At 39.1% G+C, this 25700-nt stretch overlaps 3 protein-coding genes across 9 annotated transcripts; 2 read left to right on the forward strand and 1 right to left on the reverse strand.

The window, feature by feature from the left end:
• Positions 1-689: 689 nt before the first annotated feature.
• Positions 690-7110, reverse strand: ube2kb (ubiquitin-conjugating enzyme E2Kb (UBC1 homolog, yeast)). 2 transcript variants are annotated; one of them, XM_030415299.1, is made up of 7 exons: positions 6805-7110; positions 5796-5889; positions 5635-5693; positions 4092-4174; positions 3879-3978; positions 3586-3714; positions 690-2909 (listed from the first exon to the last, which is right to left on the reverse strand). In XM_030415299.1, exons 1-7 carry the CDS (start codon positions 6865-6867, stop codon positions 2835-2837), a joined length of 603 nt encoding a protein of 200 aa, XP_030271159.1. In that variant the 5' UTR covers positions 6868-7110; the 3' UTR covers positions 690-2834. The 2 variants fall into 2 exon arrangements, with proteins under 2 accessions (XP_030271159.1, XP_030271167.1); XM_030415307.1 differs by lacking the exon at positions 6805-7110 and adding an exon at positions 6553-6792.
• A 1823-nt stretch (positions 7111-8933) lies between these two features.
• Positions 8934-17179, forward strand: smim14 (small integral membrane protein 14). The gene is made up of 5 exons (XM_030430044.1): positions 8934-9096; positions 11690-11785; positions 12665-12713; positions 12810-12964; positions 14894-17179. The coding sequence occupies exons 2-5, from the start codon at positions 11711-11713 to the stop codon at positions 14930-14932; spliced, it is 318 nt and encodes a 105-aa protein (XP_030285904.1). The 5' UTR covers positions 8934-9096; positions 11690-11710; the 3' UTR covers positions 14933-17179.
• Positions 17180-18066: 887 nt separating this feature from the next.
• Positions 18067-23840, forward strand: map9 (microtubule-associated protein 9). 6 transcript variants are annotated; one of them, XM_030425186.1, is made up of 14 exons: positions 18082-18178; positions 18378-18437; positions 18528-18618; positions 19531-20058; positions 20131-20303; positions 20414-20522; positions 20609-20676; positions 20775-20836; positions 20929-21085; positions 21993-22079; positions 22203-22364; positions 22453-22598; positions 22987-23122; positions 23347-23840. In XM_030425186.1, the coding sequence occupies exons 1-14, from the start codon at positions 18176-18178 to the stop codon at positions 23464-23466; spliced, it is 1902 nt and encodes a 633-aa protein (XP_030281046.1). In that variant the 5' UTR covers positions 18082-18175; the 3' UTR covers positions 23467-23840. The 6 variants fall into 6 exon arrangements, with proteins under 6 accessions (XP_030280884.1, XP_030281046.1, XP_030280734.1 ...); XM_030425102.1 differs by having other exon boundaries at positions 18085-18178; positions 18342-18437; XM_030424874.1 differs by having other exon boundaries at positions 18083-18178; positions 18342-18437; positions 19531-20303.
• The last annotated feature ends 1860 nt before the right edge of the window (positions 23841-25700 follow it).

Raw genomic sequence — 25700 nt, forward strand, 5'->3', positions numbered from 1 at the left:
TATTAGCATTTTTAAGAGGTAGGGATTGGTGGATTGGTACTGCAGTATTGATATTCCGATACTCACAAAAAATGTCAAGAAAGGAAATATTCTTTGAATGAATTTCCTCACTAAGCAGAAGGATTCAACCGTACAGCTCCTGAAATTCTCAAGTTTCTTTTACAAAATTAAGAGGAGCTTAATACCCTTAACTCATTCTAACTATTCATACTCAATACAAAGTAAATAAAACTCACCAACACAGTTGTGGTTTGTCTTTCAACAATCAACTGTGTCAGAATAAATCCTCAGTTCACTGAGTTGATGTGAAAATACTAGAGCTCTACGCAACATTGTCGCCAGCTGAGAGACCTTAAAAATTGTAGCCATATTTCATACAGTAATCATAGTGTTTCTGTAAGATACTGGACCATTGGTACAGTTGTTAGTCTCTGTATCAGAATCAATAAAATTGTTTCAAAGAATAATTTGGGAAATACATAATTAGAATAACTTCTGACATTAAAAAAACAATCTTGTCTGACTCTTGGATCTGCAAATGTGTGTATGTGATTATGGAAAAATGGCTAATTTGCCTCTGAACATCCTAACAAATACTGGAATCACACTGAATTTAAAAATGTTGGAATCACCCTTCCCTTTAATGAAGTGCAGTTTTCAAAAACCAGAGAGACATGACACAAGCCATCTTGATTTTCCACTTTTTTTTAATCAAAGAAACATGACACTGTCACAATAAATAACCATGCTTTTTATACTGCTGATGCTTGCTTCCAAGGAAACAAAACAGGAAAAATAAGTCTCAATCCGAATGGAGAAACTGAAATGCAACAGCCCCCCTTTTTTTTTTTTTCATAATGCTTCGTCATCGTGCAATATTGTACATCGTGAGAACATCAGGGAGGAGGGGGCTCTTTCTTTTCCTTTTTTTGTCCTTTCTTTTTCTTACAAAATATAGATCCAGCCATCAATGGTGCACTCTAGTGATAACGAGACGGCTCTTAAATCAAGAACCAGGATATTTACAAGAATAGAGGAAGGTGTGCACTTTCCTCCCCTGACTATGAACTCTTTTCTATTTGGGCTCTGGCTGGAGACTGTTCTCTTGTCAGACGAGAGGGTGCACGGTAAGTCCATGTCGTACTGTACTATGCCACTGTGTTGGTAGGGACTGAGCTGGAGGGCAAGCAAAAGGAAGAAAAGTTTCTTTAAAGAAAAAAAAAAGGCCATGTGTGAGGATTCATCATCACCCCACGTACGCAAATGCAAAGCATTTTTTTCTTCACAGTACCTCAAATCAAAATGTTTGAAAACACTGCAGGAGTTCCAGCCTCTCTTACAACTCAAAGACGACCTCGATGAGCATTTTTTTGGCTGTTATATATACTGTGCGGCTGGATCGGATCAGTGATTTATGATGAAGCTCCCCCTGTTTGTGATCAAAATCAGGACTGAGAGGGCGAGCGGATCCTTAATCTAAAAAATAACGTGTGTTTGAAAGCGATTGCTCTGAAATAAAAAAAAAAAACATGAAACCACAGCATTGCACACTTAATTCCTTAATGACTTTCAGAGTCCCGCATTTCTTCTTGGAGGTGTGTCTCCTGTCAAATCCAGCACCATACATGTCAAATCAAAAGAGAAAAGGCCTTCGTTCCCCAACAAATATCAAGCCACTCTGGGTGTGCTTATGTGGCTTCCATGTGTCACTTCCCCACAGGTTAGAAACAGTCTTGTGTGTTCCACAAGTCTTAAGGGGCTGTTGAATCGAACAAACACCCCACAACCACCACATCATTTGGCCAAAAAATGAAAAATAAAGGCAGCATAGAACATGCAAGGACAGCAAAAGACACGAGGTTGGATTGTGGTGTAGCAGAAAAAGGTAGCATGTAATGACCTTCAGGGGCCTGAGCTGGAATTTGGCTGTGCCCCCTGCCCCAACACGCTTTAAGAGAAAGAAGAACAGAAGAGGACATTCAGAGGGATTCCTCGTTGATCACAAAAGCATAAAAAGATAGCTCTCCATATAATTGTAAACTAGGCATAGTTTATATTTAAAATAATTTGTTTTACAATGCCATGTAAGAAAAAAAGTATATCCCCATTGTATTTTCAAATGTACACGCATCTATTTACAGAGAACTGTTTTCCTTCTGTGCAGATGTTTGAGGATGTCTGTGTGATCTTTTCTAAATCATAGGGACAGAAAAAAAAAACTGACTGAAGCGTCTATGATAAACTGCTCAGGAGAAACCCATCACACTGCTCCTGAAGAACACCATCCAGTCAAGTTCATTTATTCCAGAGAGACCTCCACTGTGTAAAATGTCCGTGAAAGAGAATAATCCTACATAAGGTCCAACTGGTTGAAGGAAGTAAACTGTGATGTACTATGAGAGCAGTATGTAGGATCTCCTTTACACTCCATCCTCGAAAATCCACCAGGAAATGGCAGTTGTTTGAATCTTTGCAATATTAAGAAAAAAAAAAACAACCAAAAAAAAGGAGAAACTGTGTTCAGAGCCAATCTGAGTGCAGTGTATGGAAGACCAGATGCGTGACTGAAAAGTTTTTGGTGGCTTATTAGAAGGATATACATTTTGAGTCAGTGGCAGAAAAGACAGGGGGGGGGGGGGGGGGAGACAGGCAACAGGTTGGTGTGCATATTGGCGATTGTGGTTTGTAGCAGACAAGCTTGTTGTAAAAGAAGGCTCAGACTGCTGTTTGAACGGGGTGTCGTCGGCATAACAAAAGGCGATGGTGGAATGGTGCCGGGGAGGAGCTGATGCTATGATGAAGGGAGTTTGGGATCCTCACACCTGGCGGGGGTTTTAGTTGCTGAGGAGCAGCTCTGTCGCCGTTTCCACATCCCAGGATTTTGAAGACAAGGCCGCTATTACTGCATTCTGTAAGTGAGGGGAAATGGGATTCAAATTAGTGTAATCTGTGCTGATTTGCACTAACAAGGTAATAGAAAAGTAACAAAAAAAAGGGAGATAAGCAGTATAATAGTGACGTCTTTAAATGTCTTTTGTTAAGCTAGCAGTCCAAACCCCAAAGACTCTTCATTTATAATCAAAAATCACAACAACAAAACCAGCAGATGTTGCTGAATTGAATATATTGATAGTTGGCAATTTACTTTTGATCAAATATTGATGTTCTAGGTTGAAAAAATGTGCCTGTAAATCCTTTGACATTTACTGAAATGAGACTACATACCAGCTTCTCAGTCTAACAAGCACTAACAATTAGAATTACTTTTCTCATAATTAAAATAACTATTAAACTACTGCTAAAATAGTAAAAACCTGCCAATTGTCATGAGTTCAATATTAGTAAGTCCAATATTACATCTTCGATTGTCTTGTTTTATCCGGCCAACAGTTCAAACCCCAAAGATATTTAGTTCACTGTCACAGGCGACTAAGAAAAACTGAAATGTATTACATTTGAGAAGCTATAACCAGAAACTTTTTGCCACCGCCGCTGAAAAATGACTCAGACTTGTTTAAACAAGTCACGAATGCATGTATGTTCAATATGTAAAATGGTACAACAAAAACAGAATGTGTTTCTGACCTTATCAAAGCCCATGGCACAGAGTTTGTCTATTTTGCCTGTGTAGTCAGGACTGGAGACAGGAGCACCTGCATAGACGTGAGACCACAGCCTCGCGGTCTGTTTGAACATTTCTTGGTTCTGCTTATACTGAAGGATGCAGAGGGACAGAGCTGGTTAAATGTTATCCAAGTATACGAGTATGACAGGAAATAAACACTGTTACTGATATTTTGTTATCCTCTGATGTTTGCCATCCAAATATAAGGAGGGCAGTATCATCATAACAAAGCACACGCCAACATCTTTCTCACCTGGTTTGCTACAACTGCGTCCTGTGGATCGTCTGGTTCTGCTGCAGCGAGGAGAGCCTGTAGAGACAACAGCACCGTCCGCAGGGTCATAGCAGCTGCCCTGGGTGAGACAGATTAAAAGTGGGAGCAGATAAGTGGAGGGTCGTTTAACTCATGTGCGAGACGGGAACACTGAGTGCAGTAGGTCACAGGGTTGAGAAATGTTTCACTCACCACTGGTCTTTTAAAATGTCCAGACATATTGCTCCTGTCACAGAACTGATATTAGGGTGCCAGATTTTAGTGATGAAACGCACCTAAGAGAGACAACAGTGGATACAAATGTTATGACACAGAAAAAGGCTGCAAAGTGCCCGTTACAGTGGGGACATTTACATGCACTTGTAGCCTGGCATTTATCAGATTTGCCATCAAAGACTTTGACTGTGTCATCACCTGTTTATAGCGTGGCAGCTGTCGCTTAAAACTAAATATGTACTTTCTGCCAGTAGTTACGTCCGTGTCAAAAACAAAACAAAAGGTGCAAGTGGCTTGGTATCATGGGAGTTGTTGTCTTTATTGTGAAACAACCACCAATGCTGATTATGATCTATCTACGTCACTCAGGCAGAAATGTTGTCTGCTGATTTTACACGTATCTGACTATCTCTTTCGTTTCAGCACAGATTGCCACTGTAGCTATTAAACACACTGACAGTCTTCTATGCTACTGGAGTAGAGGGTATATCTGTGCACATAAGACGTGGGCCAATATGAAAATGTAATGTCACAATTACCCCTGAAGAAGTAATTGATAATCATCATAGCCTGTTAGAGTGGCACTAAAACACTCTTAAATCACCTGCCAGTATATTTTGTTAAGAAAGAATATTGTGCTAACATATACTGAAGTGCAAACTGGGGATGTTCAATACATTTCCACACATCCAATTTAGCTGACAGCCATGGTAACAGGCATTGGACTTTGGAAAGACTGAAGAGATGTGGGCTCCACCCTCGCGGCAATTCAAAATAACCCGAAACGCTATAAAGGATTTGCGATTAGTGAGCTTTATCGAGTCATTCGTGTGAGGATATTCACGCTTATAACAACAATGTAATTTCACCACAGTCACCTTTTCCTCTGTGTTTTTATCCCGATACGCGAAAAATATCTATTACCTTCCCATCCCTAGTGCACATGGCAAACAGTGATCAGAAACCTGAATAAGGTGCCACAGTATCCCTCCTCCTTAGATTAGATCACGTCAGCTAGCATGTTAAGGTTACTCAAAGCCAGAATTAGAGCAAAGTTTTGTAAACCAGAATATGACATTCACTCCAAAACTAGGGGTGCAACTATCACTATTTTCATCGTCCATTTATCTGTCAGTTATTTTGACGACTACTCAAGTGGTCATTTGTCAGAAAATTTATGTTTTCAGTGTCTCCTAAAGACTAAGATGATGTCTTCAAATGTCCTGTTCTGTCCACAACCCAAAGACTTTCAGATTGTTTTTACAGAGGAGTAAAGACGCTAAAAACAGTCAAATTTAAGAAGCTGGAATCGCAGAATTTTGACTTCTTCCTTTCTTAAAAATGGACTAAGCAAAATAAACCACTGGCAAAATAGTAGGTGATTACTTTAATGGTTGACAACTACTCAATTTATTGCTGAAGCTCTTTAAAACCATGATCTTAACCAGGATAGCACGGGATACATGTGAATACATTCAAAAGTGAGCACGTACGAGATGTGAAATATTGAAGCACATACCTTTGGTGGGTTAAAAGGATAGGTTTCTGGGATTTTTATTTCAAGCTGATATCTGCCACCTTGGAAAGAAAGAGAAAAAAACAACAGCATAATCACTGAAGCATGACAAACAACAACAGAGTCTTGTGGCAAATATCTAGTCAGGTTGTGAGTGAGAATACCTTCATAGGGTGTATCTGGAGGACCTGCTATCTCCCCTCTCAGCTCTGTGAAGTTCTCATCCACCAAATCTACTTTTATCTGGTTTTTACTTGTCTATGGGGTTGGGACAAATGAGAGAGACACGGTGAATGTAGTATCTTGTTATTTGATGGACTCACAGCTCTGTCTGCCTTGACATGTCTCTGTCAAGTATGAAACCACAGACTTTCACTGACACATGTGAAGCCACAGACACCGTGGCTGTTTAAAGGCACAACGACTGTCACTTTCTATAAAGTAAAAAAAAAAAAGCTGGCTTGGTAAAAGAAACTTCTACAGGATGAGCGTGAGCCAGACAGATAGCTTGCTCGTGGAGCCATGCTAGCTAAAGTTAACTTGAAAAACCCACAATAACAACACTTGACAGGTAGCAGGATGACAAAATAATCACCTCTAACCATCGCAACCCATTCCTATTAAAACCAACTCCTGAATTATGTTTAAAGACTTCGTCAAGTTGGTGAACGTTATAGCACAACAACACATGCTAATGCTAACTGTGGATGATATGTCAAAATAACGTTAGCACGCTAAACGTTGCTTACCCGGACTGTCAGTTACTAATTCATGCTAGTAAACAGCCACGGTACTTTTTTAAGAGGCGTTCGCCAGAGCGCAAACAAGACATGTTTGCTTTACCGGGGGCAGTGTTGGTTAAAAACAGAAGGCCTGTCAGCTGACATAGCTCAATCCCCGGTGTTTCCTGATCACACCCACCTGACATAACGGGGGAGGTTCGAGCAAGACACTGACATCGAGCTAAAGCTAGCTAAAGTTCTCCTGCTCAGGCCTGACCTACTGCAACACAGGAACCGGGACCTGACGTTAGCACAGGTAATCTCGGTGTCTGCCACAGCGTCTACAGACTCTTTTACATTTTAAATGAGCTGAAACAGTGAGCAAGAAGGGAGCCGAAGTCGAAGTAAAAAAACAAAACAAAACACAGCCAGTATCGTTACCACACCACACCTCTTCGCTTTTGAGAACTTCTTTGAACTCCCGCTTGATCCTTTGGACCGCGATGTTAGCCATGGCTGTGTCTGCTGAACTGCTGCCGCCTCGAAGCAAGTCCCGGGGCCTCTCTCTCTCTCTGTCTCTCTCTCTCTCAGTGGTGTGTCTGTATGGGGGGGTGGTTGCCTGCTCGGTGCTTTTTCTTACAGTTACGGAGCCCTCCTTTCACTTTCACCGTCCACGGCTTCTCACCTCAGAGGCAGCTCACCGTCACTGTCGACTGCCTGACTGGCCGCCTGCCTTCTAGCGCACAGCGTCAGTCAGTCCAGAACATACAACCACACACAGTGCGGTTAAAATGAGGTAGAAACTAGAAGTTTCATTAATGAGCTCTGCTACATAGGAGTTTATGTTCTTTTGACTTCAGGACATTTCTCATCATGTGCTACTGCTGAACACATCTGATTTTCCAACACTGGTGACTAGCACCTTCATTCACCCACAGGATCTGACATCGGACTGTGGTGTGTTATTATTGGGTATTTAGTTAATTGTTTCTTTCTTTTTATGTGGGGGAACAATAGAAAAAGTGAGGGAAGAAGACTGGCTGGTTCAACCTGTTTTTTGTTGTTTCTTTTTAAATCTCCCTCGTCACAGATTACATACCAGCTGACAGGTCAACTTTTCAGAGCACACACTTCAAACACTGGCACTTCAAACTCATCGCCACAGTTCACTCGACATTTCTTACATACCAGCTGTGTACAGTGCACACACCTCAGCTGTCTGCGGCTCCTCCAGTTAAACTGAACAATTCATGGTGTGACATTATTAACTTCTGATTTTCTTCTGAGTGACATCTGTAGTGGTGAGGGAAAGGGAAGCTGTCAGGGTTTTTTTTTCCTGATCAAGTACCGTTGTACACTTTGATGTACTTCTATTTTACTTTTCCATTTGATAGTACTTTGTACTTCAGCTGCATACATTTCATAGAGAGCTATTTTACCTTTTAGTCCACTTCTATGACCCAACAGCTGAGGCAAGCAGACTTTTACGTAACAAAACACACATTAGGTTTGTTGAATATTATACATCTACCTATCAGAGTAATCTCCAGATACATCTATTAACACGTGGGTAATAATAATGCATTGATCTAATAACACTCAGACACAAGGCAGTTGATACTTTTGGCACTTTTGTTTTTGTAAAGGTTGAATCTTTCCTTCTAATATTAATGGCAGTTTCTTTAAGAAGGTATTAGTACTTTTACTTAAGGTTTCCATTAGATTTCCATTCTATTAGATAAAATGATTAGATATTATTATGTGTAAATTAGTAAATTATGTTGATCACATCAAAAATAATGTCTAAACCAGTTTACATTTTAAAAGATCTAAGAGAGAATAATAATTACCATCTGAAATGACAGTACACTGTTTTTACTGACTGAGAGACAGGCTGGAACAATGTGTGTAATGGAAGAAATTATAGCCCATAGGCTACAGTTCTATAAGAAAAAAAAAATAAATCTTTGGCAATATATTTGGCAGTGATGGAAGGATATACACAGTGTTCACTTAACATCTTTTTAAAAAGATCCAAGTAAAAAGCAGAATTTCCCCTGATAGTAAGATATAATTCTGTGATACAATTCATTATTTTTGAATTACTGTGTCATCACCATTTGTATGTGAAGTTAATCTGTGTGAAGTTTTCACAGTTATGTAAAGCTAAAGCTAAACTGTTTTGTGCATATGTTTGGTCCCTCAAAAATAATGTGACACATTTTTATTGCATGTCCATGCACATGCATACGTGCATCCATATGCTAATATCCCTAATTGCAATTGAAGTACAACTTTTATATATTGTACTTTTGTAAGTACAGAGTTCGAGTAAATGTACTCAGTTACATTCCACCACGGATATTTTGGTTACACAACTGCACAGATGTAGGAAGTAGGATCGCCTGCCTCTGTGTGATGATAGGCAGCTGGACTGTTTGTTTACTATCCAGACGGTACAGTCGTTTCTCACCGTGATTGGCTCAATACCCTGCCCGTCAAACGTTTGGACCAATGAGAGACGTTGTAAGTGCCCCTTGCGCGTCTATGCCACGCCCCCCGAGTGCCCGGATGTCAGCCGTGAAGAATAGCTGGTTGGTTGGCTCACGTGCATCAAACAAAACACAGACGGTAGGTTGACATGTCTGCAGACTGAAGGCTTCAGCGGTGAACAGCAGCAGTGGCGGTGCAGCCCAGGCCCTTTAAAGACGACTAACGCTTTATTATCGTGTACAAATCTCAAGTAAGTCTTTGTGTCATGCCGTTTGTTGTCATATCTGTCTCTAATCATATGTTCATGAGTAGCATTCGAGTAACGTTAAAGAACAACGCTGTGAGTTTTCTCGCGGTTGCTTGCTAGGTTAGCCAGAAGCTAATCTAACATTCGCAACAATTAGTTCGAGAGCGATATTATTTAAATGCAAAGCTCAAAGGTTGGTTAGTTAGGAGTTGATGGTAGCTTCCCCTTTTTCATCGGCTTTCAGCAAGGTCCAGATAGAAGAAGTGACCACTTCGGTTGTTCGTCACTCCACAAATATGCAGGCAGCCACCCATGGAAAATATAACGTGTACATGTTTTGAGATAATTATTACACCTCCGCTTCAAGTGAGTTTATGTTGAGTTAATATACAGTGAAATTGTTTTAAGTAGCATTTTGTGAGTAATTGAACGTGCAAAAAGCAATAGGTAGCCCCAAACCATACTTTACTGTCTTACTTTACACCAAATCTGTACTGATAATACACATATTGCTTAAGATATGTATGTAAATCCAGTAAATAGCAGGAATCTGCATATTAGAAATACCAAAGTTGCTTCTAAGATTATTTAGAGACAGTGACAGTGAACCCTAAGATGTAAAAAGACAACATAAAGCGCCAATACACAATAAAACAGTGTATATGAGCAAACAAGAATGGTGCAAAGCCATCTCTGTACATGACATAGCTTTGATAATAACTGTCAGGTGTTCTACTCTGTGCATATCTTGAGCACTTTAAAGAAAATTAACTCATGGGGTTTTGTATATAAAAAAAGGTTCTTTATTTTAATGTAAAAAATAAGATTAAGAGAGAGGAAGAAAGCTATAAATTAAGCTAATCAAACATCAATGTTGCATCATTATCGTTTCCTATTCTTATCTTGTTTATATCTGTTAGTGTGATACTTGAGTTTTTGAAAGAGCAACTGTATCAAACTAAACTCCCCCAACAGGGATAGATAGATAGATAGATAGATAGATAGATAGATAGATATACTTTATTGATCCCAAGCTGGGAAATTACGGTGTAGCAGCAGCATTACACAGAGACAAGAACAGTACAATGAAATAAGAGGAACACTTAGACATATTAAATAGCAATAGAAACAAAAAAGTAATATATACAAAATAATGTACAAAATGTAAAAATGTACAGAATGTAAGAAATGTACAAGAAATATTTACAAATGTAAATGTACAATTAGTATTTACAAATGTATAAATAGGCAGAGTGACTGTAGTGCAAGATAAAATATAAGGTGCGGTGAAATGAGTGTGAAAAAACCACAGTGCACAGACAATATGTGTAATGACCATAGTTTTAGCTGTTATTATTGTACAGTGTGATGGCGTGTGGCAGGAAAGATTTCCTGTATCTGTCCCTTCGACAGCGGAGCTGCAGCAGTCTGTGAGAAAAGGAGCTCCGCTGTCTGTCTACTGTGTGATGGAGAGGGTGCTGATCATTGTCCATGATGGATAACAGTTTGTTCAGCGTTCTCCTCTCCACCACGGTCTCAAAAGACTCCAACCTGAGACCAAGTACAGAGCCAGCCTTCTTGATGATTTTATCAAGTCTGTTGGTGTCGCTGGCTCTGATGCTGCTAAAGTATAAAGTATTTATGCTTCTGATATCGTATATACCCTGATCTTATGATGGCCTGTAGCATACTGTATGTGCATTTGATCATATATTTGTCCAACAACTAATACAAGAAGTGTCTGTATGTCAGACCATATCATAAAAAAGTTTTTGCTGGCAAATTCTGTGTCCTTGGAGTTATAATCACTTGCTTTCCTGATATGTTGAGTTGATGTGTGCCTCTAATGATGATGTTAACCATTTATCTAAACTGTTGCATTCATGGACCAATTCCTTGGCCAGCTCGTATTAAGTGTTTTATTCGTTGCTGAGACAAAACATTTAGGGCATTAAGGGCGCTTGTGTGTTTGATTATGTATTTGTCCAACAACTAATGCAAGCATTGTCGATATGCCAAGCCATATGATAACATGCTTTTGTTGGCTAATTCTGCTTGACCGACTTCATTACTCAGAGTATTAGTAAAATGTTTTCACTCCGCAATATCTTGAGTGGACATCAACATCGCATGATGATGTTAACCATCAGCTGAATTCTCGCATTTATGGATCACTTCATTGGCCAACTCTAGTTCAGCATTTTATAGAAGTAAACCAAACATAAAATGTTGAAAATACATTGATAGCACTGGAAACATATCATTAATTGTTTGTCATAGTGAAGAAAGATCCAGATAATTTTCGATTAAATAATGCAACAAACATTTCTCAGTCAACTTTTATTAAAATAATTTTATCACCATGTCCTGTCAAAATGCAAACATGAATACAGAGTTGATTGTGACAGCCTCACTCTTAACAAACAGCTATTACATGCAGCACCAGTCTCTGCAGTGCTGACTGTCCTTAAATGAGAAGTCTCCTCCCTTTTTAAACTGTGTGTGCCTGTGTAACAACAATAGAGCACCGCATTAGGTTACTCTCACTTGTTCATGAACGTCCTAGTTACATACAGTCCTTTTGTCTCGTTCCAAGGTAGACACTATCTGGTGAGACATGGCGGAGGGAGGCTTTGACCCTTGTGAGTGCATCTGCAACCATGAGTATGCCATGAGGCGCCTCATCAACCTGGTAAGTCGGGGGACTGAGGGGCTTTTACCGTCACCTGAAATCTTAAGCGGTAGACTTGATTTTAACAGAGCTGAGGTGCATGGACATAGTATTCTCAGAGTATTCAGAGTATGCAGCATGAAGCACAAATATCTCCTGCTGAAGTTGAGTGAAGGAAGATAAGAAATTAAAGTCAGAAACAAGTAGCAAGTAAATGACTGTCTATGGAGAAGGAAATGACCAGCTAACGGCTGACACTTAGCCAACATATCCTGGTTCCTGCTTAGTGTTTATCTTGAGTGCTGATCAGCTCTGCCACACAAAAAAGTCTCACTCTGTCCCAGCATGTGCTGTGAAGTTGGCATTGTACTTCTTTATATTGTGTCGTGAAAGATGAGATCAAATTGAGAGAAACTGCTTTAAAGAAAGAATACAGCTATAATTATCTTGCATTAGTTACAGAGTGCCCTCATTGGCTCTTTGTACAGGTGTGACTTGCATGGCAAGCTGCAGTTGGCTGAAAGCTCTGAAGTCACTCTGGGGATTTTTCTGATTTGCTTGCAGTAGGAAAGGGTGTTGTCTAAATAACTGAGGACTTTATACAGCATTGTGTAAGGTATATTTGAGGCAGGCAGAGCACAGGTGGCTGCTTTGCATCATCCCTGTGTGAATATGTGCTGTTGGTAACAGTGAGCTGTGAGTGCGTCATGTGTTTATGTGCATAATGTAACAAGGAACTCTATATAAAGTATAACGTTTTTTCTGCAGTGTTTATATATCACTTGTATTTTCCTTTCATAGATGAGTAACCAGAGTAAATAAGTAAAAATAAATAAATAAATGCTTCCTAGTCCTACTCTTCTCTCCTAGACTTTGTTCCTTTCGTAATTTCTGTTTCAGCTCAGGCAATCTCAGTCCTACTGCACAGACACAGACTGCCCTCAGGAATGTAAGTATGACCATCACGTAGAAGTATGGCTGCGCTCAAATGAGAAACATTAGTGCCGATTACATGCTTGAAGTGCAAAAATGTGTTTGTTTTCAGTGCCAGGCCCCAGCGATTCGGTCGGTGGAGGAGGTGACCTGACGCTCCCCATGGTTGTTATGGGGTGGGTGGTGCTGGCTCTGGTCCTGTTCTTGTTGCGCCCATCCAGTCTCAGGGGTCCTCGTCCCACAGGAAAATCTCCTGGACCCCACAATGTAAGTACTGATCACACTCCCTCCTAAATTGCAGTAACATCTTAAATATTGGTGTAGTACTGATCTGCCTTCGTTAAGTTTAGCTTGAGTAAGAGTTGATTGAATATCAGTTTTGCATAGAACTGAATGAGATACAGTTTGCTTGATAGGTCATTGATAATTTAATTAATTAATTAATTAAATAATTTGATATATCCCCATATGATGAAATTGAACCCCGGATTAGGAATTTAAAGAGAGCTGATGCTGATTATTGGGCCCGTTGTTAAGTTTGAACTAAATATTGTATGTTTGAAATGTGCATGCATTCAATGCCCAAATTTATAGATCCAGTTTAAAAAAAAAAAAAAAAGCTTTGCACAAAGTACTTCATTTGTCTTTTGGCAGGCAGTGTCACACTCGTAAAAGTATATGATCATGGATCTTTTATTACCACTCAAAAGAGGCTCAAGCCTGATTAAGAGCAGAGCAAAACCCATAGCTCTTGCAGTGTATCATATATTGTTGTGGGTTGAATGTGCGTTCATGGTCACAAATATCCATGATTTGGTATTGTCTGTTTTTAGTTAGTTATTCCTCCGTGTCGACGCATTTTTTTTTCTTTTACAGCCGTTTGTCACATTTCTACGTGTCATAGTTGGAAATGCACAGGCGTTACCCATGGTCCTGTTTTATTTAGGTTCCCAGTAATTCATGACAATGTGAGATTGAGCCAGTGTTGTGTAAATATGTGCTACCCATAGACATGTGCCTCTTACCACATCTCAATTGGTAGGTTAAGCGTTTGCATTAATTAATTGCATTAATTGTATTATTAACACCAGTGCCCTCCATTCAAAAAGGCCCCAGTTCTCATTGTGCTTTTTAAATGTCAGCTGTCATGAGTCACAACCAGAGTCAGGCTGCTACGCTGCAATTTGTGTTAACATGTTTTTGTTTGTTTCATTTTGTTCAGAGCAGTCTGTTTTTCATTGCTAGACAAGTCACTGCAAGCAGCAGTCAACTTCAGAAATAATTTATACAGATGCTGTGTTTGAAGGTTGTCGGGTCAGTATTTGTAAAGCAGAGCAAATATCTCCTAAAATTAAGAACTAGAAACGAAATGTTATTCTGTGGTGGGAACTGGGGCTGTACCTCAACAGTGACTCAGATGTAAACATTTGCTGATGTAATGAGATCCGGATGTGCTCCTTGATAGCATCACCATGACTGTTTGCTTTATAGCTGCAGCTAGCAGCTTTATATATCACTTTGTCACTCATGTCAGTGAAATTTGGCATGAAGGTCAAGTATGATATACATGTGTGCCTATAGACCCATTTCACAGCAGGCTGTATCCTCAATCACTCACTAATTCCCTACTCCCCAGTCACTACATAGGGATACCAACATAGTGGACTATATAGGGAGCTCATCGGCAGAAAGAAAAAAAAAGTGGTTTGTCTACCACAAAAAAGGCGCATGACTTCCAGATGGATTTACAGATGTACCCAAGGTTTTGTAGAAATGTTGTTGCTGTATCAGAGTGAGTGGCCTGTTAACAAAAAGGTGTATCATTTCTAAGTGGGTTCCCTTAACATGACCAAACACAACATTTCAACCACATCCACATCCTCTTTCATAACTCATGAACCCGTTGTCATACACTTTATCGAGGAGGCATCATTGACTCAGCAGAGTTCCTTTTTCATTGCGCTCCTCCTGTTGATTCATCAGGTCATTGTTCACAAAAATTGTTAAATTAGTCTTCAAAGCGATGTCTTCTGATTAGCGACCACAACTTTCAATCAGTGAGGCTGAAATTGTTGGATTGTGTATATGTCAAATGTGAAAGCAAGAACATGTGGATGCCTGCATGTACTTGGTCGCAGCTATTGTGAATTTACACTCATTTCTGTAGTAAAGACTTCTGTTTATCTCTGTTTGCAGAGCGATAGAAGAGAACCTCCAGCACCACCTATTGACTAGCAGTGGAGCCAGAGAACCCGGCACTCACCCACCTGCTCTGACTGGAGCTGCACAGTTAGTTAGTTACTGTGACCAGGATGACACCATCTCCTTGTCAACTTTCATTCAGATATCTTTTACTTTTTTTTGCCTATTCTAATGCCATTATGTTTGGGGGTGGATCTGTCAATGATTCCTGTTACTAGAGCCCAACTGATGCTGGATTGATTAAGGGCCAATACAGATAAGATATTTTATAGTCACAAACACACAACATAAACTGTTTTGACAAGAACTTTTCTTTTTTGACAAAGGAAAGATTGAGGCGGGATAATTTATACTTATAACATTTGCCATTTACTCATCAAAAGTTTTGTACCTATAGATAAAATAAATTCTCTCTCAAACATAAAAGTTGAATTAGTAGAAATAAGTACTGGACATGTTGTTTTTTTTCAATAATAATAATAATATTAATATTAATATTAATATTAATAATAAATCTTTAAACAGCCTGATAATACTGGTCGACAATATCAGCATGTTGATGCATCAGCTGGGCTCTGTGTCTTTAATGAGTCTTTATTGTTGTGAGTCCGTATTTGATGCCAGCTCTGGTGCTGACTGAGCTGCAGGATCTCCAACGGGAACTCAAAATGAAGGAATGCATCACATGGGTGGGGTAGACGGGAGGGGTCACTGAGAGTTCCCTTTGAGGCAGTTAAATCTCTTATTTCAGTGCTTGCTGAGTCATGAAGGGTGGCGAGTTCTTCAGACTCTCTGAAACATTCCACTCTTTCCACTTTATGACTCTGAACAGTGCCAGTAATGACGTCATGTCACATAATGTTTTAATAGCATATTAAAAGCCAGCAGACTGATCACATTTAATGACTTTATATGGTTCGTTTAAATTCTAAATTAGGATCTAGTATACAATAACATGGCGTATTGGTTTCAGTGCAGTAAATGTATCTTCTGTCTGTACATCCAGGCCTCAGTTAAATTACATACTCACCCTAGCCAGCAAATATTCCAGTCTTCGTATATCAACTATATGTCTGTCCCTTTACGTAACGGCAGGATTGTTTAAGTGATTACGTTGGAAGTGACAGATCTTAAAGAGTGTGTTTTTAAACGTTTAAAGATTTGGCAGTTAAATGCGAAATTAACTGTTTAAGTGTGGTCATTGTAAACAATATACTCAGCATAAGCAAATGAAGTTTTAATCATTAAAATGATTCCTCGTATACTGTAATTGTTTTGTGGTTAAAAGACATAAATAATAATTGTATATTGACTTATTAGTAGCTGAGAACGATATTTTATTAGCACTTTTGTTGTGGTATGTCAATTCCTTTTATGAAGGCTTGTTGTACTGATTCAGCTGGCCTTGTGGAGACGAGGGCCTCTTCTTTTCTTACTGACAATCACAGCAGTCTGATTTTTTTAAAGGAGACATCCAAAGTTTCTACTTCATATCTTCTATATGATAACATGTCAAACCAATGAAAAGAGCCAGAAAAGGTTCAATACAAAACAGTGCCAATGTAAATTCATAGTTCTGATTTCAGTGCTCATTTAGAGAACAAGTTCTTGTGAAGGAACAGCAATATTTGAAGTCATTTTTATTTTACATTTTGTGATGGGAAGAGGGCGAATGAATGATCTTGACAATTTCTCATGACTCGTTTACACTAAAGGGTTCTTTTCTCACAGGATTTGTTGATTATTAGATTGCAGTACATGATAGTGGGTTCAATGTTTTTCTTGTCAATGACTGTATACTTGTCAGGCTAAGTGTCTCCGGGCCTTGGATTGTGTTCCAGGGTACCTGTGATATCAGAACTGAAATGGCTCAGTAGTCAAATTAAAGGATCCTTCTGGAATCCATTATGTAAGAATCGTGTAAGAACCTGAATATGATGTGTAACAGCTGTGGGCTGAGTTCATCCCAGCAGTGATCTGTAGCTGGATCATTTCCATATCAACGAACGTCCTCTCAGATTTCTGATTACTACATCTTTCAAGACTTGCTCGAGAGATAGGCAGGCAGGAGATATAACAGAGGATAAAGTCAAGCAAACCAAAAGTGGTTATGTATAAGTTACATGGAAGCATACTAGATTGTTGGGATAAAGAAGCAGACTGTCTGTCTGGTACCACGGGAGACCTTGATTTACACTGTTACTGTCAAAGAGAAAAAGGGCTTCAACTATGCACTTTTCCTACAACAAAACAAAAAATAAAAATAATTCAGTCTAACTGCCTTGCTGTGTTTTATTGCAAACCAGTACATTCCTGCATTCACTCAGGTAGATATACACATCTATAGTGTTGTCAAAGAGAAAACGTTACGTTCTTACTTGAATGTAGCACAAAATTCCAATTACTTTTTGATTAGTATGTAGTTGTGGTATTTGTACTTGTTGTTTGATTTTCACAACTGCATAAACAAAGGTCAGCACAATTTCTTGCTGTTTTACTTTCTTTATATTTGCAGGATCCTTCTAAGTAGCCACCTTTCTATTTGTCTTATTGTTTTATTTCCCAGCAAGGACAGCTTGTTCATGGATATGAGATATGTATCTAAATAAATATTTGAGTTTGTATAACTGTGTTATTTATTGTAAATATTTACTTTCTCTATTTGAATTTCTTCTCCAAAACTACCTATCGCACCCTTTAATGTGTAACTGATGACCAACTTTTACTGCTCCGTACTATGTGAAGCTTTGGCAGATGATTGGTAGATGCCTTCTTCCATAAAAATCCCCCAAAGGCTCCTAAAACATGTTCAATTGACCAGATTAGTTAGAAAAATAAATGCTTATTTGCTTATTAGAAGTCTGAATTTAAGAGATGTAAAACATTACTTAATAAAAAGGACAAAAGGGTTAGATATATCTCAATTCAATATATCTCCTACATCCTAGCATTGCAAGTTAGTACAATAGCAGAGAGGCATTTGGCAAAACACCTGCCGTATTTATATGCATTCATGTCATCTTGTTTTGAACTTTAAAGTGTTGTCAGTAAGAGCAAGACTTCAGACTGATCATCAGGATGAGGATAGCTGAACAAAACCAGCGGATGATGCTTAAAAGTTTTAAAGTCTCCATTCTCTTCTGAGCATGCGCAGTAGTGAAAATGAATTGTCCTTCATGTTTCCCTGGGTTACCGTCCGACAACAAGTCCGTTAGCACGGTGTAGCTAACTCTGTTAGTGTGTCTGTTTCCCCCTCCTTTTCTACCCTACAGCTATATGGTATGTATAAATCCAGATCACACCCACGTACCTATCAAACTTCGCATGCTGTTAATGTTGCTTTAATGATAGCATGGGAAGTTTTGTAGTTACTAGCTAGCTACTTGTCACGACGAACTTAGCTTACGCTAGCTAGCATGCTAATATCAATGGTGGCAACCAGAGGAACGTGTTTATAGTTTTCGGAATGACCAACCAGGACTTTAGAACACTGGCATACACGAAAAGCCCGAAAACATCAAGAAGGACGACATTTCAGGTAAAAGCTTCATCGTCTGGATATCCGACCAAATGAGAAATGGTGGAATGAGTGGATTAGTTATGTCAGCCTGAAATGATGTCGTTGTAGGATGAACTTCAGGCTGCTGTCTCTGCAAGAGCAAGTCAAGCAAAACCAGAGCAATACTCCTACTCTGATGACTTCAATGAAGAAGAGGATGGTAAGATGGCAGAGCATCATCATATCTAGATAACACTGGCTTGAGATCCTCCAGATGTTGGTCTCTTTGATATCTTTGTTTATGTTGTTATAGTGGTTAGTATCAAATGTATTTGTGTCCAATGAATAATGAAACTTGTTTATTAGGGTTAGGCTTAGCTTTCCTACTTAAAACTCAGCAAGAGCACAGAGAAATTGAAATGAATAGACAAATCTCCAGCTTTTACCACTTCAGGGTCTGCCGTACATATGTAACTCTGATCAGAGTTACACGTCTAGTTTGTATTTCTGAGTCTCAAACAAAAACTGAAGCATTGGGATGGTGACTGGCCTGTCCTACAACCCCAAAGCCTCAGTATTTAACGAGTTGGGAATGAGACTCAAATAAACTTTTTGTACAAGTAGCACTGTCAGTGGAAAAAGTCTCAAGCCTAAGTATCACCGATCACAGGACCTCTATGTCACGTGTGATAACATTTTTACCGTATAAAATTTTATTTCACTGGCAGCGTAAAATCCATCCATTTTAATAAAGTATATTCACATGAACACATTTGTAAAATGACAGGCAGCGTCAACAGTGGGTTACTTGAACTCATCTTATAGAGCTTCGGAGGTACAGCTGACAGGAAAGGTTGTGAACCACTGTGTTCCTGCCTTTGTTAATAGGATGAGAGGTTTATATGACTGATTTGTGGAAGTAAATGACAGATGGCTGCAAGAATTATGGCAGTGCATCAGTAGAACAGACCATATGGCTAAAACAGGAACATTAACTGCATTTTACTTCTGGCTAACGTCAGATTTTGGATAACATTTCAAATTAAATAGATGCATTTTTCAAGTTTTCCAATAGTTTTCAACCACATCTCTCTGTCTTCTTTGTTTACTTGTCATTTTCTACACTTGACAGATTTCTTGAAAGAACTCCTCGAATCAAGAAAAAAGCGAGCTGGCGCATTAAAGGCTGGGAAGGGTAAAGCCAAAATCAATGACTTTGACATTTCCGATGATGACGGTAAACACAGTAGACCGAAGAGGGTTTCATTTCTGAAAACCCAAAGAATCAGCCCTCCCTCGGAAGACACCACGGCTTCAGAGTCACGTGAAAATGAGCCGCCTGACTCTTCCATCGGTCGATACAATGATTATAATACCTCATTTTCCTCACGTCACTCCACAAATGTCAGTGAAGATAACACATACTTTAAAAGCAGCGATGGGGAGTCAAACGATCCTCAAATCACAAGGGAGAGCACGAGTCAGTCTCTGTCATTCCAAACTTCTGAGGATACTCTCCTGGACATGCCTTTACCTTTACCGTCTGAAAACAGCATGACGGAAACTCCAGGTCCTGAAGGGAAAAGCAACTCTGCTCTGGAGGAAAGCTCCCAGACTCCCCAGTTATCAGCAGCTGACCTCAAACACATGTCCTCAGCAGGTTTGTTTACACTGTTCCTCATGTATTCTACATGTACGCATCATATATTACTCAGTCACTGTTATTATTCAGATAGTGCTACAGAGAGGGAGCCACCCAGGCCTAAACCGAGGCAAAGGACTCTTGGATTGAGCCTTCATGCCGCAGAGAAGATAGCCGAAGATGCTGAATCTCAGGATCTCAGCAGGCCTCACACTTCCTCTGTATCCATTCCCCTCTCCACTGACTCATCGAGCAACATCGCAGTAAGGAGCAACACTTCACATATGTGTCTCATTGCTTGGGTAATGGGTATTTCAAAATGCAAAAGTATTCATTCGGGACTCATGTTTGTTTTTGTTGTTTCACCCTGTAGTGGACAGACGGAGATCATACAGATTCATGCAGCCTCAGCAAATCCTCTTCAAACAAGAGTGAACAGTCGCAGGTCTTCACCAAGTCTACGTTTGATTCTGGATCCAGAGGTAATAACTGGCATCATAACCTTGTTCTATTTTTGTATTTTCATTATTATTACTCATTATACTTATTGTTTGTTTTATTGTTTTAGATGGCTTTATTTCTGATGACAGCAAAGAGCAGGAGAGACCGTACTCCACATCATTTGAAGAGTTTAATGTAAGTCGTGACTTTATCCCACTGTAAAATACAGTAAGCTCTGCCACTTTTTGACATCATTTTTATTTTCAGTGATGTGTTTGTTTGTTTTCTTTCAGCAGGACTCAGGAGATCACTCAGATCAGCTGACTTGTGTCCATGACAAATCATTTGATACCAGGTCACTAAACAAGCTGCAACATATATTATATGTCCAAGTCTATGGATAGAACAGTACAGTAAATTAACTGACCATTGTTTTGGTTAAATTAGGACATCAAGTTCTCACTCAAAGACCACTCAGAGACCTCAGAGTGCATGCTCCAGGAAAGTGGAGTCAAAGTATTTGGGCTCTCTCAAAGTTCTGGATCGTAAAATCTCACAGTCTCAGCCACAAGCAGCAGATTCACTCCGAGCTGCCATTTACCAGGTCAGTGTGATGATGAGCCTGCATTGTCTTTTCTAATGCATGCTTCAAAATCCTAACCGTGTGTTTCCTGTGCTCACTGTTTTATGGTGAGTAAAACATGCAGTCAGTGAGACTCTCTCACTCCAATCATAATTCCTATGGTACTACATTATTCTCAGACATTATCAGGTACCGTGGGATCGCGTCTGAAGAACAAATCCGGTTTTGAAACATAGTTTTCCCAATGTAACGGAACATCTGAAATAACATTTGTATTGATATTACTGCTACCTGACATATTTAACTTCTGTGTTTATTAAGGCGAGCTAATCTGAACTCTTTTACACACTGTTGTGTAGTTTAATGTAGAGCACTGCATCATATCACTTGAGATCATCAGTAGCATCACTGTCCATCACAGCCTGTTTTCAGCTTTGTTACAATGTATTTTCCAGCTAATCAAATATGTTTTTTAAGATGTTTATTTTGTTAAAAAAGTGGGAGAATTTAGAACTTAACAGTTCAGTTCATCACAAATGCCCACTCAAAATCACCATATTTGGATATACGTAGTTTTCATTGGACAGGAAGGGTTAGAAAATTTGCGAAGTAACTTGTAACTTAAGCTGTTAAACAAACATCATGATGTAAAATTCACAATAATTTGTGAAATAGTTGAAGTATAAAGTTGCATAAATGGAAATGCTCCAGCTCAGAGTACACATACATTAAATTTGTACATAAAACAACAATGGAGTAAACGTACAAAGTTACATTCCATGTCGAGGGCCTTTTGAGGCCTCTGGAGGCAGGAATCAGCTGGGTTTTTTTCTACTTCTTTCTACTTTCTACTCATTACTTATTTCGGTATCTATGGTGCACACTCTGTCGACTAAAGTCCCTGCCTGTTAACATGTACTCCTCACAGGAATGGCTTCAAAAGAAAAAGGAAAAGTCAAAACAGAACATGGAACTGAAGAAGAAGGAGGAAATGCTGAAAGAAAAAAAGAAAAGGGTGAATAATGTCCACTACTCTAATGGAACCACAGTACAACAGATTAATTTCTTCTATTTTAACACATATGGCAACATCTTGCCATCTTTCAATTCTTCAACTCAAATCTTTCAACACCAACAGGAAGAAGAAGCTAAAAAGGAAGATGCTGTTGCATCATATGAGGCCTGGAAAGAAAAGAAAGCCGAGGCTCTCAAAGCGAAAGCCAAAGAAAAGCAAGACAAGATCAGAAAAGAGCAAAGAGTGAATGAAGAGAAAGAAGAAAAAAGGCAATCAGCTCAACAGGTATACTGATGTTTTATTGAGATATTAAGATAATAAGCACTTCTGTGGGAGGACGTGATGTTAACCAGTGTCATTTTAAAAATGACAGATGTTTGAAAAATGGAAACGTGAGCATGACCATCTACTCAAAGAAAAGTACAGACAGCAAAAAGAAGCTGAAAGTAAACAAAAGTTAAAAAAGCAAGAAAAGGAAGAAGAAAGAAAGAGAGACAGCAAATCAGCTTTTTCTAACTGGTGAGTGTGAATTATTGTTTTTTTTATCATTATTTATTTAGTTAAAGGGTGATGAACCCTGACCTCTCTGTGCACTGAGAGAAGTTTCATATGTTTGAGACAGAACAGTGTCTCTTTAGTCACTAAAGGATTGCAGAAACATTACTTGATAAAATTGTCTCACTGTTCCACATTTTTTATTTTTATTCTGAAAGTATTTAAACCTTCACAAAATAGAGGTAGTTACATTCCGAGTCAACAGTGCTGGCCAAATGTCCAGCCACTAGATGGCAGCCAAATCCTGATATTTATTCATGTTTCATCTGCTGCATCTCCTTCTGAAGCATCAACCGTGAAGTCACGATCATCTAAAGCCTTTGTTTCTTCATCTTTTCTTAAAATGATAAAGGTACGAAAAGAAGAAAGATGTTCTTCATGAAAAAGTAACAACAGAGCGCGAAGATGTCAGAAATAAAGAGGAGGAGGAGCGATACATGAAAGAAGAGAGAGATAAAATGGCTTTAGAGATGTATGAGAACTGGCTGGTAAGTGGAACTACTTCTGTCGCCACTGAAAAATGGCACCACAGGTCTTGTTTATTTATTTCTGAGACAAATGGTCTGACTTTGGAGCTACCACCAGCCTGCAGCGTGAACTCTTGGAGTTGGTCTCTTTTTTAATGCTGTTTTCTGAGAAAAAAAGAGGTGTTTCTAATAAAGCGCCTGGAAGAGTTATTATGTCTTATTGTTGATTTTCCTTTTTCCAACAGGTACGGAAAGAGCTTGAACAAATGAGACAAAAAGAAGAAAGGCGCATAAAAGCGATACTTCAAGACAGCCCACCTCCACCATGGAGCCCTCCTAATAAAACAATACCATTTCGAAAATAAATTGGAACTGTAACAAAGCACTCCAACAGTTTCTGTATGTTGGATTTTACATTTGAAGTTACTTTATGTTTCATAGTGTTTTTTAAACATAGTTGAAGAAAGATGTTTTATATATTTATATTTTTGTCAGCTTTGTATTAGCGAGCAGCTTGAGTTAATATTTTATATATGTTTTAAGGTAACCTTCTGCAGTTTATAAAATGTTGCACACATGTGACAGTATGAATTACTTGCTATTACTAAACCCTTTTATAAATGCGTTGACTGGCATCGTCGTGTCATACATCAGAATGTGAAGCAGCAATAAGGAAATAATCATTTTTATGTAAAAGGATCACTTACAATTAAACTGCTCATGTTTTTGCTGAACTGCTGTAGATTTCCAAGTTTCATTTTGTTTTTAGATAACAAGAGGTCCAAAACATCTCACAATGTTAGAAACCAAACACTCAGCACTGTGTTTTGTTAAATATTCAATTTTCTATGTTATTGGTAGATATAATTGTTATTATTTACAATGCGAGTCATTTTTGCGTGTGAAGTTTTTTATCATCCAAAACATTAACCTCAGAGTAAAATGAAAGTCATTTTTAAGAATGTGATGAACCAGCACAACAAATAAGTTTCTTCCCACCAACTTGAGGGCAAAACAAGTTGCTACAAAGAAAGTCATTTTGGATTTACAACTTGAACACAGTGAAACCTAGTTGTTTTAATGAATGAGTGCTTTAAAATGATTTGTTTATGGCCTGTTATTAGGTCTGCTCCTACTCTATTATCCAATTAAAGACTCTGACAAAGCTGGGAAAATGTTCTCATCCTACTACTTACATCAGTGCTGTTTGACTCCACTGAAGACAATGTCTGATAAGATGTAAGATACATGTATGTATACAAACTTACATACTTACAGAACGTACCATACTAGAACTATAAAATGTGATATTATAAGTCTAGCCAGCAGTATAGGGAACTGCCTACTGTTTGAGTCATCTCTGCTGGCATCACGCAGGGCTAAACAGGGAACTCAACAATATTCGTCAGAAGCAGTCTGAGATTACAAAAGATAGCCTAGCCAGGACTTTTCAGGCTGCAAGAAAGATGTGTCGGCATCGATTAATTGTCTCTGGTCCCTTACCCCAGCGGGGTAATGATGAGACTTACAGTAGGCTTACAGCTATGAACCGCTGGCTGGCTCGTCACTGTAGGGAGCAGGGATACAGGTTCGTGGATAACTGGCCCTCTTTCTGGGGTCGCCCCCACCTGCTGAGAGCAGACGGCCTTCATCCTACTGGAGTCGGCGCTGCTGTTTTGTCTAGCAATATAGACAGGTGTTTGAAGCAGGTTTGACACAAGGGATATAACACTCAGCAGGTCGCAGGTCTCTAGAGAGCCTGTTAGTGTTATTGTTAGTGCTGGTATGGAGTCCACTAGCCTAGTTAACATGGTTGGTCAGGGACATAGCACAGAGTACCAGACTGATAGCTTAGTTCATAACATTGAGACTGTCACCTTCCCTCGCCACTTTTCCATTGAATCATCTTCTAAATGTGTAAATCATAATCTAATCTTGATCTCCACCTCTGACAGTGGGGAAATGTCTCAGCAAGCACCTTACACAGTCTTACATAATAAAATACCAAAGCTAATCACTACTGCATCCCGTCATCCCTTCCTGCACAGGCAGCCAAAACCTACTACTACTAAAAGGTACCTTGTTCCAATTCCTAAATTATCTACCATAAGCTCCACCAAATGGCCGGTCACTGGAAACTGCTCCAATGAGCTTAAAAACCTCAAATTTGGTTTTATCAATATTAGATCACTGTCAACCAAAGCCTTACTGATTAATAATTTGATCACTGAGCATAAGCTGGACATGATTGGTTTATGTGAAACATGGCTGAAACCTAATACCTTTCTGCCATTAAATGAAGCCTCTCCTCCTGACTATAACTACGCCCATGTTGCTCGGGCCTCTAAACAGGGGGGAGGTGTTGCTCTAATCTACAAATCTATTCTCAGCCTAAGCTCCAACCAGGATATTAAATTTACTTCATTTTAGGCTCTGGTTTTAAAACCATCCTCATCAAATAGTAACAGCCTTGTCCAGGGAACAGGCTTTCACCTGGTTGTACTGTACAGACCTCCAGGGCCTTACTCCAGTTCCTAGAAGAATAAAATCCTAATCATTGGGGATTTCAATATTCACTTAAATAAGCCCTCTGACCCTC

This window comes from Sparus aurata, chromosome 1 (assembly GCF_900880675.1).
Source record: "Sparus aurata chromosome 1, fSpaAur1.1, whole genome shotgun sequence".
NCBI lineage: Eukaryota > Metazoa > Chordata > Actinopteri > Spariformes > Sparidae > Sparus > Sparus aurata.

Excerpts from the sequence above, each read along its gene's own strand:
- map9 (XM_030424874.1), top strand. Across the intron at positions 18,619-19,530 it reads CTTCAATGAAGAAGAGGATG|ATTTCTTGAAAGAACTCCTC; the intron begins GTAAGATGGCAG and ends TACACTTGACAG. Across the intron at positions 20,523-20,608 it reads GTTTGATTCTGGATCCAGAG|ATGGCTTTATTTCTGATGAC; the intron begins GTAATAACTGGC and ends TTATTGTTTTAG.
- smim14 (XM_030430044.1), top strand. The coding sequence starts at position 11,711 with ATGGCGGAGGGAGGCTTTGACCCTTGTGAGTGCATCTGCAACCATGAG. Across the intron at positions 12,714-12,809 it reads CACAGACTGCCCTCAGGAAT|TGCCAGGCCCCAGCGATTCG; the intron begins GTAAGTATGACC and ends GTTTGTTTTCAG. Across the intron at positions 12,965-14,893 it reads AATCTCCTGGACCCCACAAT|AGCGATAGAAGAGAACCTCC; the intron begins GTAAGTACTGAT and ends CTCTGTTTGCAG.
- ube2kb (XM_030415299.1), bottom strand. The coding sequence starts at position 6,867 with ATGGCTAACATCGCGGTCCAAAGGATCAAGCGGGAGTTCAAAGAAGTT. Across the intron at positions 3,715-3,878 it reads ACGCAGTTGTAGCAAACCAG|TATAAGCAGAACCAAGAAAT; the intron begins GTGAGAAAGATG and ends TGCATCCTTCAG. Across the intron at positions 2,910-3,585 it reads GTGCCATGGGCTTTGATAAG|AATGCAGTAATAGCGGCCTT; the intron begins GTCAGAAACACA and ends CCTCACTTACAG.